Genomic DNA, 13,670 nt, shown 5'->3' with positions numbered 1-13,670 from the left:
GCTCCGTCTTTGTTTCATTGTCTTGCCATTCTTTCTTTAAAGTCAGACAGATCGTTGTCCCTGAAAAAGAGGACTACATTTCTTCAGACTGTCACAGAAGTGTGCCAGATGCCTTTTTAAAGTCAGGTGACCACCAATCAGACCTCCTAATCCCTAGCTTCCTCTTATGTTTTCCTTCAATCCTAGAGTGAGTAGAGCTGGTACACTTAATCCCCATTACTGTTTTATCAATTTAGGAAACTTTATTTGATTTTCTAGTTTGGTTATATCCTTCCTGGCAAATTAAACATTAAAACCTGAAAAATCAATCAGTAAAAAAAAACAGTTTGAGCAGATGCGTGAAAAGAAATTGCGTCTGGGTCTACAACACTAACTGTGACTACTAAATTACTCATACCCTTTTTTAACACACTCGTCTATTTATTGTTTGGACATTTCGTGGATGTGTCTGCTTTGTGGAAGCTGACAGCGAACTGCATGACTGGAAAATATTTGGCAGAGATGAGTCAGTTAAACTACAAATATATCTGCAAACTCCTCCCACTTTGAACAATCAGCCATGTTGCAGGATTTAGCCAAACCTAATAAAGGAATAAGACCCACCTCACAGCAATGTGTTTGTAGATATTTAATTTTTTTAGATGAAATCCTCATGCTTTTTTATTCAACATCTTAGTGTGAAAGCACTATAAGTCAATCGATTTTAATAATGCAGCCTCATTATTTGGTCTCTGATTTTCAGTGGGTGTGGGACATCCTTATACATCAGGGGAAACGTTTTATCTCCGAGGGTATAGCACTGAAGTAATTCCTTCTAGTAGCATTGACTCTGCTATCTATTCAGGATTCACACTCTGCTAATCGCACATGCACTTCTATATTTAGCCTCCTTTGGGTGTTGGTCTGGCGCATCTCCTGAAAACCACGCTTTCCTGCCCTGAGGAGTAAGATGCTTAAGTGTTTAACCCTACGCTGAGATAGGTCTATGCTTGGTTCGGCCCCCCGACTCAAAGGGCAGTGGACAGGGGGATTAAGAGGCAGACTAAGGACGTCACAACAAATAATGTTTTTGTTCACAGAATGAATATTGCAATTTGGTTTATGGGAAGATAAGAGACCTCTTGATCCAAATCTGACTTTTCTTTACATCTGTTCTATGTTAGTATTGATGATTTTTGTTGCTTTTTCAGGCACTGTCTGGAGGAAATGAGAGCAGAATAAAAGCTTTACAGTTAGTCATACTGGAACAAGTTCATATGGAGCCTATCTGACTTCCTTGATTTAGAGGCTGGGCAAATGTTACACAGTTTCTGGTAGAACTGTATCCTGGTCTGATCATACATGAAGTATCAGATATATGTAAAGATAGCATCCAGATATGGGATCACATTAGTATTGCTTGCCTCTGTATCTAGAATCACATCATACCTTAATAGATGGTGGTATCTGCATTTTGAATACTATCTTGATCTCATCATGACCTTGAGAGCATTTCTCACAGTTCCTCATTCACCCACCATAAACAACCTGACTCTGGAAGAACAGACTTGGGAATAAAACAAGGTGTTATCTCATCCAGCTGATCAATGCCACTCAAGGACAAACGTGTCAATCCAATCCTTGTATTCATGCGCCAAAAACAATCATACATGGCTGATCATGTTAGGGCATGTTGTTGAATGCAAATGTCTGCTGGGAACAGGAACATTGTAATCCAATCTGAAAACAGAAGCTGCATCTGTATCCACCCTGAGGAGTCTGTCCTGGATCACTGTCAGTCAGTCAGTCAGCCAGCAGAGAAAACCAAATGTAAATCATCTAATTAATTGTGACCTTTCTGTTATAATGCATCCGTGCCTCAAAAATGATCTATTTTTGTTTAATTATATGTCACCCTTCCTTTATATTTCAGCAGGGGTGGATGTTTGCTGTTAGGAGTGTTTCAAAGGAAGAAGGCCTCTGAAGCTGCTGTAGAAATTGCATCACGAGCGGAGGGGCTTTTCAGTGATATGAGGGGGAGGGGTCCTTCTCTGGTGCTGACTAGACCAGGCAATGCAGAGGGAACAGGATGGAGGGATGGGTGGAGGAGGAGGCATGGGGACTGCACAAGCTCCCTCTGACTCACACACACAAACAGCGCACACACACACATTTCATCCATCCTATGGTGTCCTAGCTCTCCTGACCCCCCCTCTTTCTGGATCTCTGAGCCTACACTTGCTGGGAGCTATACAGTGAAATGGGGATTCTCAGTTCCCTCCCCCACTGGCACATACACACTCAACCTCAAATTCTCTCACTCTCACGCTCCACGTTGCTGCATATCACAGCTGACTGTAAACCCACCCTATGCTGCATGGTAGAGTCCTGGTGCAAAATGCAGAAATGTGTTTGGACACATGCATTTGGAGAGGTCACCTTTATTAATAGTGGGTTTTCTTTCTCATATTTAGTCTGATTTGAAACATACTGTGACTAAATAATTACAAGAAAATAAATGTATATTATTGGTTGATATCCAGAAGAACATGTTGTATAGATGTCTGTGAAGGTTTTCAGTCATCCAGGTCATGGTAATATGAGGCTTGACATGACATGCTGACATGATACTGTTTACCAAGACAAATTCCTTGTGTGTTCAAGCATACCTGGCCAATAAAGCTGATTCTGATTCTTATTCTGATCCGTAAGGCAACTGGACTGGTAGAAATTCTTGTGTTTTTCAAGAATTTCTACCAGTTCAGTTGCCTTACGGATCAAGCTTTGGATGTTGTATAGATGAATAAACAGTGTCCCCAGTGTCCACTCCCTCCTCAACTCCACTTCTTCTCATCATTTTACCCTCCTTCTTAGAAATCTGTTTTTTAATTATTTCTAAACTTGTGATTTCAAAATCTCAGAAATGTGTTCGGACACATGCATCATAAAAAAAGCATTTGGAGAGGTCACCTTTATTGATTGTGGGTTTTGTTTCTCATATTTAGTCTGATTTAAAAACATGCTGTGACTAAATAATTACAAGAAAATAAATGTATATTATTGGTTGATATCCAGAAGGACATGTTGTATAGATATATAAACAGTGTCCCCAGTCTCCACTCCCTCCCCAACTCCACTTATTCTCATCATTTTGCCCTCCTTCTAAGAAATCCGTTTATCAATTATTTCTAAACTTGTGATTTCAAAATCTCAGAAATGTGTTTGGACACATGCAACATAAAAAAGCATTTGGAGTGGTCACTTTTTTCGCAGACAGTACAAAATGATGTCACACAATAGTAAGGATAAATCAGGATATCTACATAGAATAGAACAAAAACATCGCAAATTAAACAGAAAAACAAGACATACTAGACAATACAAAAATAAATCCCCATTTGCCCTGCCAACCCCCACCCTTGGAGAGGTCACCTTTATTGATTCTGGGTTTTGTTTCTCATATTTAGTCTGATTTAAAAACATACTGTGACTAAATAATTACATGAAAATATATATTATTGGTTGATATCCAGAAGGACATGTTGTATAGATATATTAACAGTGTCCCCAGTCCCCAGTCCACTTATTCTCATCATTTACCCTCCTTCTAAAAGGTGATTGCGTAGATATCCAAGGGGGAGTCTGCAGCGGAGTACACCAACGTGATGTCCGATAGGGGGTGGCCTTCTAAAAAATAAAATAAATAAATAAAATATGTAAAAAATATTTTCCGTGTTCGAAACAATAATTCTTTCATTCCAATCTTAACATGTATTGTGATGACTGTTTGATTGAATCAGTGTGTATCATTAACTAACGTGGTTTTAATACGCCCCCCGCCCACCCTGCTGTAGATGATAGGTTTTATCCATACGGCCAGTCAGGTGATACATTTTCCGCTTCGCCATTTTGTGCTGCTGCGCCGGGTATTTATCAGAAGAGTCGTGACTATCCCGTTTACACTACTAGTTAGGTGGCCAGACGGTTCTTCTCAATACTCGGTTTTCAATTCAAGCCTTCAACAGGGTTCGTGAAGTGCGATCTTTTTTGCGTCCACGCTTGTAATCAATTTTGTATATTTAGTTTATTTTTATATTGTGTGAGTAAGAATGTCGGCCGAAAGCCCCGAATACTCTCCCTTCTTCGGAGTGATGGGAGCCTCTGCAGCTATGGTGTTCAGCGGTAAGTATCCCACCATTATCTTTTATCATATTCAAATGTATTTTACTGTCTTTGTGCATCCATTTAAATCCCAACAGGGGGCTTTAAATAAATTGTCAACCATGGTGCTAGCGTTAGCCATGCTAATGTTAGCGTCGCAGTGCTAATCGTGAGCTGTCACATATATAGACTTTACATAATAGTTGGCGTACCCAGTGGTATTGATTGATTATTTGCATTACATGTTTGTTTATTTGCAGCAAATTAATACCTGTATGTCTCAGTGGCAGACAACAAATAGGCCTACCAATGCAGACTAGGTTAGCTAGCTGATGACGATTACATAGTTAGCTTTGGTGTTAGCTTAGTCCGCATAAACGGGATTCCCTATTTGAGCTGTAATGATAAAACTGGAAATGCTTACTGTTCAAGAATAATGATGGATTTATGGAAGCAGTGTGTGTTAGATTACAGATATATTAAAGGTGTCAACGCGTATTTCATTTTTCGACATACAGCTTCCTGCTTGCTTACTTGCTGCACCTTGCAGGATGTAGACATTGCTTTCGTTTATTCACACGCTATTTTTCATTTCTGTGTTTTTATATCGAGCAGGGTTAATTTGTGTTAAGACACAAAACTGCTGCTCTGAAGTAGACAGTGATCACTGACGCACAGCAATTGCATTGACGTCGTGCTGCGTCTGCTGTTCAGCCACAACGTGCCATCTGTCAGATCTATGCAACCAATTCTTCTTTTTGTCTAATGTAATAATACCTTTACGTAAAAACCTGCTTGTTCTCACATCTTCTAAGACCACTAGAAACCAGGATCAGCTGGTCCAACTTCCTTATTGCTGAAAGGAATGACATAAGGTCACATGATTATCACATGATGAGGCTTCTGACTTGGAATTGCCGTCTGGCTAATGATCTAGAGAGTAACCAATATAAAAAGGAACCATATCATTAAGCCAAGTTAGCTTTGAAATTATGAGGGGAAATGATTATTTTAATATAAGGTTAACCCTCCTGTTATGTTCGTTTCTTAGTAACAGCAATAATGTTCCTGGGTCGAATTGACCCGGGGCATTTTCAATGATCCAAAAGTGTCAGAACCCCAGAAATCCCAATAAACATTTATTGAATATCATTATTAACTCCATTACTAACCATTTAAATCAATATTTAGTGCAATGGTGTTGTTTAATCCTCACAGATCATGGTTCAATGAGGATATCTCACTCGTTTTTCATTAAAATCCATGTTAAAACTTGTTTTTATGTACATTGGAAAGCCCTAAATACAAATACAATAGTTTTACATGACATAGATTTTTGTTTATTTATTTATTTTTTCATGAAGTGATGTTGATACATTAACATGAGACACCTCTTCTGCCACATGCTGCCCAGATTTTTATGCTGCATTTAGCTGATTTGGAAGGGATATATTATCTAAAATAGACTTTAAATAGGTTCAATTTGACCCGCAACATAACAGGAGGGTTGATATAAGGTTAAAAAACTTACAACATTGGATATTTGTGTATAGGAAAGCGGCACAGAAAATGAACTTTGGAACTGTCTTCTTTATAGTTGGTCATATTTGTTTTATGGATCCTTGCATTGTTGTTTAATCGTCTTTAAATTAAGGTAAGAGCTTTGTCATAAGCCATGGGAACTCTGTTATTCCAGTAAGGGCCTGCATGTGACCAGGGTGAGTGGTGAGATTGATGTGGCTCCACTGAGAAACCCACAAGCCAGGAAAACTAGTACTAATCGATCATGTCACAGAGGGCACGACCTGCTGTAGCGTGAGGCCTTTTGCCTAAGCTGAACAGTTTGTGGTGTCAGATGGTACATATGAGTAAATTGGTGACTTTGTCCTTACATAGTTATTTCTGATTCAGCCCGTTAACAAAGAGTGAAAGGAATTTTTAATCGTCTTTTCGGCAAATCACATTGGGCTGCATGCTAAACAGAAATCTGGTTTTTAATTCTTTCTAAGCTTGTGATTTCAAAACCTCAGAAATGTGTATAATGTAATCTATCCTGAACTGTTTTTGATCTAGAAGGTATCATAATGAATGATGCAAGAAACCTCCCATGATGCAGCTACTGGTGTTGATTTTACTTTGTCCAGTCGGACCCGGAAATGATCGGCAGATGCTTCATTGCCAAAGCCAACACTGGGCTTGTCATAGCTTGGGATTAATTTGTAGTGATAGGGAAGGACAGCGTGGCGGTGGCGGCGGTGGCTGGTGGCGGCCCTGGAGGCTAGCAGTACTACTGGTCTGCGGTGGTGAAGGAGTGACAGCTGGGGAATTAGCCGGCAGGGAGGGGATCACGCTGGCGTAAAGCAGGGACATGGTGGTGGTGGGATAGACAGGGAGACTGGATGATTCAGACTTCAGCTTTAAGGATCTTAGTGTTTGTGGTGTCGTTTAAAGGACGTCGTTTCTTCTGCTTCTAGTCTCTAAAGTGAAGCTGAAAGACTATAGCTGCAATTAACTCGTTATTAGCAATGATTTGGTTATATTTGGAGGATTGGTCCACATTTTATATCATGCTCATCTCACCTCTTTTATTATTTTTCATATCATTGTACTGATCAATGGGCAATTTCCTGTGTGGCGTCTCCAGTGATGTTGCGGAGTCAGGTGATGTTGCATTGCTTTAGTAGTCCAGTGATGATGTCCTGCAGTAAGGACTTCCCCTTTAGTGATGCCCGGCTTAGAACAGGTGACACTCACAAGGTGGAATTTAACCTGAGATTATACCACCACTCCCATTTCAGGATTGCTGCAGCTGTTTGGATTAAAATCCAACTCTCTCTTTTTACAACTTTAATATGCATTCCATATTTCCCCCTGTTTTTAAGTCTCTTTTATTAAGTTTACCAAAAAAAGAAAGGGAAGAAAGAATAAGGCCGGTGTATGTCTTTGATAAAGATAACATCTTTCTTTTCATATTTCCTGTCCATCCAATGGCATATTTGTTCTAAATAAGACACCCTAGTCAATCTTTAGTAGTAATCAATGGCTCTTTTATTGCTTTACCTTTTAGTTGATGCTCACATTTAGTTCTCTCCCCTCTCTTGAACACACTCCTCAGTAGGGGTGAGTATTGGCAAGAACCTCACGATACTTGGGTCACCATATGATTATATCACAATATTGTGATATATTGCGATATTCTACACACTTAACTAAGAAAAAATAGAGATGGTGTATATGTAAATCACACAATAGTACTCACAATTGAAAGGACAAATGAAGTCAAAACTATTTGATTGAAAACAACTTTTCCACTTTATTGTTTTTGAAATACTGAAGTCGTATTTTAGTTCCAACTCTGCTAAAATATGAAGTTAAATTTTCTACAAAAAAATCAATATTAAGAGTTAAAATATCGACATTATATCGGAGGTCAAAGTATCTCAATATATTGCTGTATCAATATTTTTTCACACCTCTACTCTTCAGTAGTTCTGTATGATTGGTGATGGCAGCATATTTGCTGTGGACGTCCCTCTGTTTCTGATGCAATACATGGCTCAGTGAGTCTCATCATTTCTGCATGCAGCCTCAGATTTTAGACCGTGTCGGCTTCAGCCAGCATTCAGTTGTGAAAATATTTTCACAACTATGACCTTCCCTTTTCTTTTTTTTAATTCCTTAAAAGCAGCATGCTTCCCGTCTTACCCGCCATTCAGAGCAGACCAGTCTGCCGTGTGCTGCGTGGGCTTATTGCATGCAAGATCATCCCTAGCTGTAGGCACCTCCCGCTCTGACATCACAAGACGTCACAAGGACATCCCATACATGAAATATTCTGCAGGGAGGAAAAAAAAAAGAAGAAAAAAATAAAGGGGCAAAGCTGTTCACCTAAGCTGAGGGGGATTAGGATTATAAACCCAGAGGTTGTGCCTCCACACAACTGCAGAAGCCGACCTGGCATCCATCAAACATTTAATCGTCAGGACAGAATGGCAACGTTTGAGGACTCTGGTGTTTCTCCATCCAGCCTCACCTGTCACACCTCAGTGAGGCCCGGCTTACTGAGACAGAGCGGAGGGGGAGGATAACGTTACCGACGGTAACATGTTACGCTGGCTGTTTATGGATGGCTGAAAGAAAAGGCTATTTATATTAGGTGTTGAGATGTTGAGTTCTATGTGTTTGCTGAATATTTTCATCTCATTTTGAACCACTGTCATTTGTTTTGTGTCTTCTCTCACATGTCGGTGTATTAGTTTAGTTTGTGCTACCTTTGATGTAATGTAATCTGCTAGTAAACACTCTGGCTCTTTCACAAAGTCAGAACAGAAAGTAAGGGAGTTTTTCTTGTGCCAAGTTATACTCAGACACATCTCTATAAATGGACAGCAGCTATTTAACCTTGTATTGATGACGAGTCTGGCGATAGATCAATGTAGGGGGATGTGGCTGGCTGCCATGAGCACATTTGAAGATTGGCCTGCATTATCTTCCTGTCTGCCTCTTGGATCTTTCTGCCAGAAGGCCTTGCAGCTAGTCTCTCAGCTAACCAGAACTATCTCCAGGCTCGTGCAACATATTGTGGGGCAAAAACAGAGGGCAGGACACCTCCAGCTGTATGCACGAGGCTGCCTCCAATATAATATCTCTGCAGACATTTCAGATTGAATCATCAGAGTGTTGGCGATGAAGCTGCTTGAAAGCAACAATGCCAGGTCTTTGTTTCGTATGCCAATGGCATGACAAGACCAACAATCCAGGATACATTTTCCTTCTTTTGTTATTAGACCGCCTTTTAAGGTGGTTGATTTTAACTGGGTTGCATACGTTTACGGTATCCATCATTACTCTTTTTGCAAATTGCATACAAGCATAGAGAAACCCCAAAGGACAGGTTGGGGTGCAAGCGGCAACCTCCGGTCTAAAAATATGAGTCCAATGTGGAATTGGAAAAACTGCAGGTCATCAAGGATCCACTTGAGGCTGGATCCTGATGTACCTGAAGTCACATTCACATGAATGGGAAAAAGACGATCTTTACAGCAGAAATAAACATGTTTACAGCCTGGTACAAAAGACGAGTGTAGTCTGGATAGCTCAGTTCTCGATCGGCTCACACTGTACGGGGGTTGAATTTTTTTCTAACGTGGTACTTTCAAAGATATTGAGATTACGAGTCTTCCAATGAGAGGCACAGCTGATTTGAAAGCCCGCCTCTTTACGTCACAATCGCTCAACAGCAGCAATATGGCCGCGGCCGCCGATTGGCCTCAAAACAGCGCTTCAGAAACAGATGAGTGATCCTACGTTCATATTTTATACAGTCTATGGTTTGATGTATGGCATCAGAGCAGAACGTAAAAACAATCTGACAAAACTGAAAATATCTCCACATGTACTACCCATAAAGATATGAATGTGATGCTAGATTGTGGAAGTATTGCAACAGTGTATTAGATGCTATTGTGTGCTCTGTGTTTCTTTTGGCTCTCACTCTGCCTTCCTCTTTCTGTTGCTGAGAAAACATTTGAACAACAGCACACGTGTGCACACACACACCAGTGACGTCATGACAGATCTCGTCAAACCAGGTATGGTTCTTGACACAGGCATCGTCTGACAGCCTTTGTTGGATGTTGCACAAGAAGGATTATGGTCTATTATTTACACATTCGATTTAATGAATATCTCCCTATTGGTCCAGCAAGAGGGTTCCTCGTCTGTTGTTCATCGTGGCATCTTTTCCAGGATGTGCCGTTTATTTGTTGTTGTTTTTCTGTTTGAATTTGTTTGTTTGGATGGGTGGTGTTTCTTCTCCAGGCAGGGATCCAGGGATTGGTTGTGTTGTGTAGCTAGTAAAGCCCCTGGAGGGTGATCTGTGATCAGGAAGTGTAAATAATGCATCTCTTTCTCACACTGATCCCACCTGGAAGCTCCAGTTCTCTGTTGTGCATCATTAAAACCAGTTTTTGATGTAAGCATACTGTTTGTCGTTTGGATAGTTTCTAATTTTAGCGCATCGTGATCATTGATTCACTCTTTTACTCTCCTCCTGCAGTCAGACTTCTGTGACGTAGGCGCACTCTGCTTCTCCTCAGCAGCGTCACAGACCCACAGACTTAAAATGCTGATAAAGCTCTTTGTTCTCCTCCCTCCCCGTCACATCTCACCGATGCTGCCCAGAGACTTGTGTGAATTAGGAAAGGCACACAGCAGATGTGTGCTCTGCTCGTCCTCTCATGCTGTCTGTACTGTACTGATGCTTCCACTGGTAGATGTTGTATCCTGCTCTTTTATGATGTCAGCACTTCCCGGTGTGCTTAAGCCTAATGAGGCTTTTTCAGTTGCAGAGTGATTTACAACTGCAGCTTTCTGGCAGTCATCCCTGAAATGACATGGGCAGGAGAAGTGTTAAGGAGATGAGACTCTGACAAAGGTGGTTTAAATCTGTGTCAAAAATGAGATCTGTTATTTCCCCTTTGATACCAGCAGAATTCCCCTATGGAGCCATGATGGGTTTTTTAAGGGGAACAGAAACTTGAACAGCTGTCATTGTCGTTACAACTCTTATTTCACTTCTGCTTCATTATTCAACTGACAGCACCATGCATTGTATTGTGTGGCTTGTATATTTTCATGCAGTTAATTAATCTAAAATGATTCTCTCTCTCTTTCCTACCAGCCTTGGGAGCAGCCTATGGCACAGCCAAGAGCGGTACGGGGATTGCCGCCATGTCAGTGATGAGGCCAGAGCTCATCATGAAGTCCATCATTCCCGTAGTCATGGCGGGTATTATAGCCATCTATGGCCTGGTAGTAGCAGTGCTGATTGCCAACAACCTCTCAGAAAAAGTCACCCTCTACAAGTGAGTTCAGTTGAACACAGTGTCAGATATTTGTCTTGTGTATATCAAGCAATCAATCAGACTTTATTTATAAAGCGCTTTTCATACAATGACATTGTAACACAAAGTGCTGTATATAAAAACAACATAAAATAGAATAAATTAAGAAAAGGATCCCACCCCCAGCCCTGACCCCAAACCCACCCACAATCCTAAGGTTAAGAACACAATATATGCAACAATAGTAATAAAAATCAAATAAATAAATGAAAAATAAAAAAGAATTCGCTGAAGGAACTGAGGAAACTCTCTCATGGTATCTTAATGAGGAAACACTGGAGGTAAAATATGATCTTAAAACTCAACACAGGAAATTAAAACCTGTGTATCTTCTGTTTTCATCGGAAACACATCTCACAAGGAAAAGATTGAAGGGCTCATTTAATTGGATCAAATGTGGTTACAGTTTAGCCCTGTTGGTCTTTCAGGGCCTGATGCAAGCAGTGTCAAAATGTGGGAAAATTGTGCAGAGGCCTTAGTGTGTCTACATAATTTTAGAACACACAAATGACTACACACAACTCAAAAACAGCGATAACTTGACCCTGCTGATAATCTTTTTAGCCACCACCCTGATGTAGCTCCCCTGTTCACTAGAGCCATTAACCATGAATGATTAAACACTCACAAGCTCTGTGCCACTCTTTTATAATACAACGTATTATGACACCTGACTGGAGTTTCAGCCTCATCGCAGCATATGCCATACACTATTACCTGTATTTACACTGATCCATAGTTTAGATGACAGACTTTAATCTTGCTGCCCCAGTCAAATGAAGAAATGTGGCCCACAGGGTTTCCATACAACTTATTTTGATCTTTAGCACCAAAATGCACTATGAAGATACAGTAACACCAGCCTCATCCATGAACTTATGTAACCTTGAAAACCAGCACAGACCACACTGATTTTGTTCAATCAAAAGCTGTGTGCAGCCGATTGATCACAGCTGGGACACCCGAAAAACTTCAACCAAATAAACAGTACAGTTTCACCAGACAATGAATGCACCACACTTATCTGATCACACTAAATTTTTGCCATTTTAGTTGACGATTTCTCAATCTCTGAAATCTGTAAATTCTGTAATCTTTAGCATTCCTCATGCTGACTAACACTGTTCTGTGTGTGCTCAGGAGTTTCCTCCATCTGGGTGCCGGGCTGAGCGTGGGCCTCAGTGGGCTGGCGGCAGGGTTCGCAATCGGCATCGTTGGAGACGCAGGCGTGCGGGGCACAGCTCAGCAGCCAAGGCTTTTTGTGGGCATGATCCTCATTTTGATTTTCGCTGAGGTCTTGGGTCTCTACGGGCTCATCGTCGCCCTCATTCTCTCCACGAAATAAAAAAAGCACCCCAACATCTCCACCACAAAATCTTGTCCTTTATGTTGCTGCTGGAGAAAAAGTGTAAAACGGGAAAAAATTGTAAAAAATGTCAGCCAAACAAGTAGAAAGAAGTGAAGGCGGGGAAAAAATGAATTAAATGGCTCCATAAATATGGTCTTAACTCAACAATGTGTACAGTCGTCCCGATTTGATAGTCAACTTGTAAATGCGCAATGTAGTGATTCGTCTGTCTTGTGTGTGTGTGTGTTTCAAAACAGTTGTATGATGAAGATTCCTTTTTTTCCCTCCACTTATTTCAGGCCTTGAGGCCGGCTGAGGCAGCCTGGCCTCTGGTCATAGAGAGCTGACCAAAGGGCCGCACAGCTTTTTCTCCTCCCACATCAACTCGAGAGTTGACACAATTTCTGCATTAATCTTGAGGATCTATTTGTAAAGAGAAATGTATATGGACTTGCAATTTTTTCCACTGATTTTATTTATAAGAAATTGTTCATTGAACTGTTTAATGCAGCAAAAGTCTTTAATTCCCCGGGATATATTATACATATTATATACAGACATATAAATATCTATATAGATAGATTTAATGCACTGTGGGGTAATTGTGATAAGTGGTTGGAATTCCTCTGGATGTAATTCTTGGTTTAATAATTAAGATTGCCTTTAGTATGTTGCTGGTGAAGTGGGAGTTTTTGTGTGTAGCTGTACTCTAATCATTACGCAAACATTCTCAAACTTCAGTGTTTTTCCTGTAGTACTGCTGTTTGCATTAAAGGTGTGTGTGCCCCGTGTTGGGTCTCACAAGTGTAATTTCCAAATTTCCATCTCCTCTTCATCGCCTCCTCTTCCCCTCTCTCATCTATGGCTGTGCTTCATCTCTTCCACATTCCAGCCATTAAAATCCTGCATGGGTTTCAGTGTCTTGTTGCTGTTGGATATGAAACTGAGAAGCAGGCTAGTTTCAGAAGATTGAATCCAGATCAAAAAAAGCTTGTCTATAAAGTCATACAGCTCCTTTTAATAAATGAGTTGATGATGTCCTTTGTGGCGTGTAGAAGAAATCCAGAGAGAGTAGTGCTCGGGTTTGGCCTAGTTTCATGCAAAGACCGGTACAATTTGATCTGGAGTTTGTTTTCTGAAAAGGGACCTGCTGCTGACGCATTACTGAAGCGCCAATCTACAATCCTGTATTACCACTGGTATTGAAGTTATCCTGATGTGTCGACGTGTGTCACAATCGAATTAAAGAAGATTCCAACTTAGATTTGACTGGCTTT

General features: G+C 40.6%; 1 protein-coding gene across 1 annotated transcript; it reads left to right on the top strand.

Annotated features, from left to right (window-relative positions):
- Positions 1-3,863: 3,863 nt before the first annotated feature.
- atp6v0cb (ATPase H+ transporting V0 subunit cb) lies at positions 3,864-13,655 on the top strand. The gene is made up of 3 exons (XM_034707834.1): positions 3,864-4,161; positions 10,823-11,006; positions 12,186-13,655. The coding sequence occupies exons 1-3, from the start codon at positions 4,089-4,091 to the stop codon at positions 12,388-12,390; spliced, it is 462 nt and encodes a 153-aa protein (XP_034563725.1). The 5' UTR covers positions 3,864-4,088; the 3' UTR covers positions 12,391-13,655.
- The last annotated feature ends 15 nt before the right edge of the window (positions 13,656-13,670 follow it).

The sequence above is a fragment of the Notolabrus celidotus genome, chromosome 18, assembly GCF_009762535.1.
Source record: "Notolabrus celidotus isolate fNotCel1 chromosome 18, fNotCel1.pri, whole genome shotgun sequence".
Lineage (NCBI taxonomy): Eukaryota > Metazoa > Chordata > Actinopteri > Labriformes > Labridae > Notolabrus > Notolabrus celidotus.
This window is presented reverse-complemented; position numbering and strand designations above follow the sequence as displayed.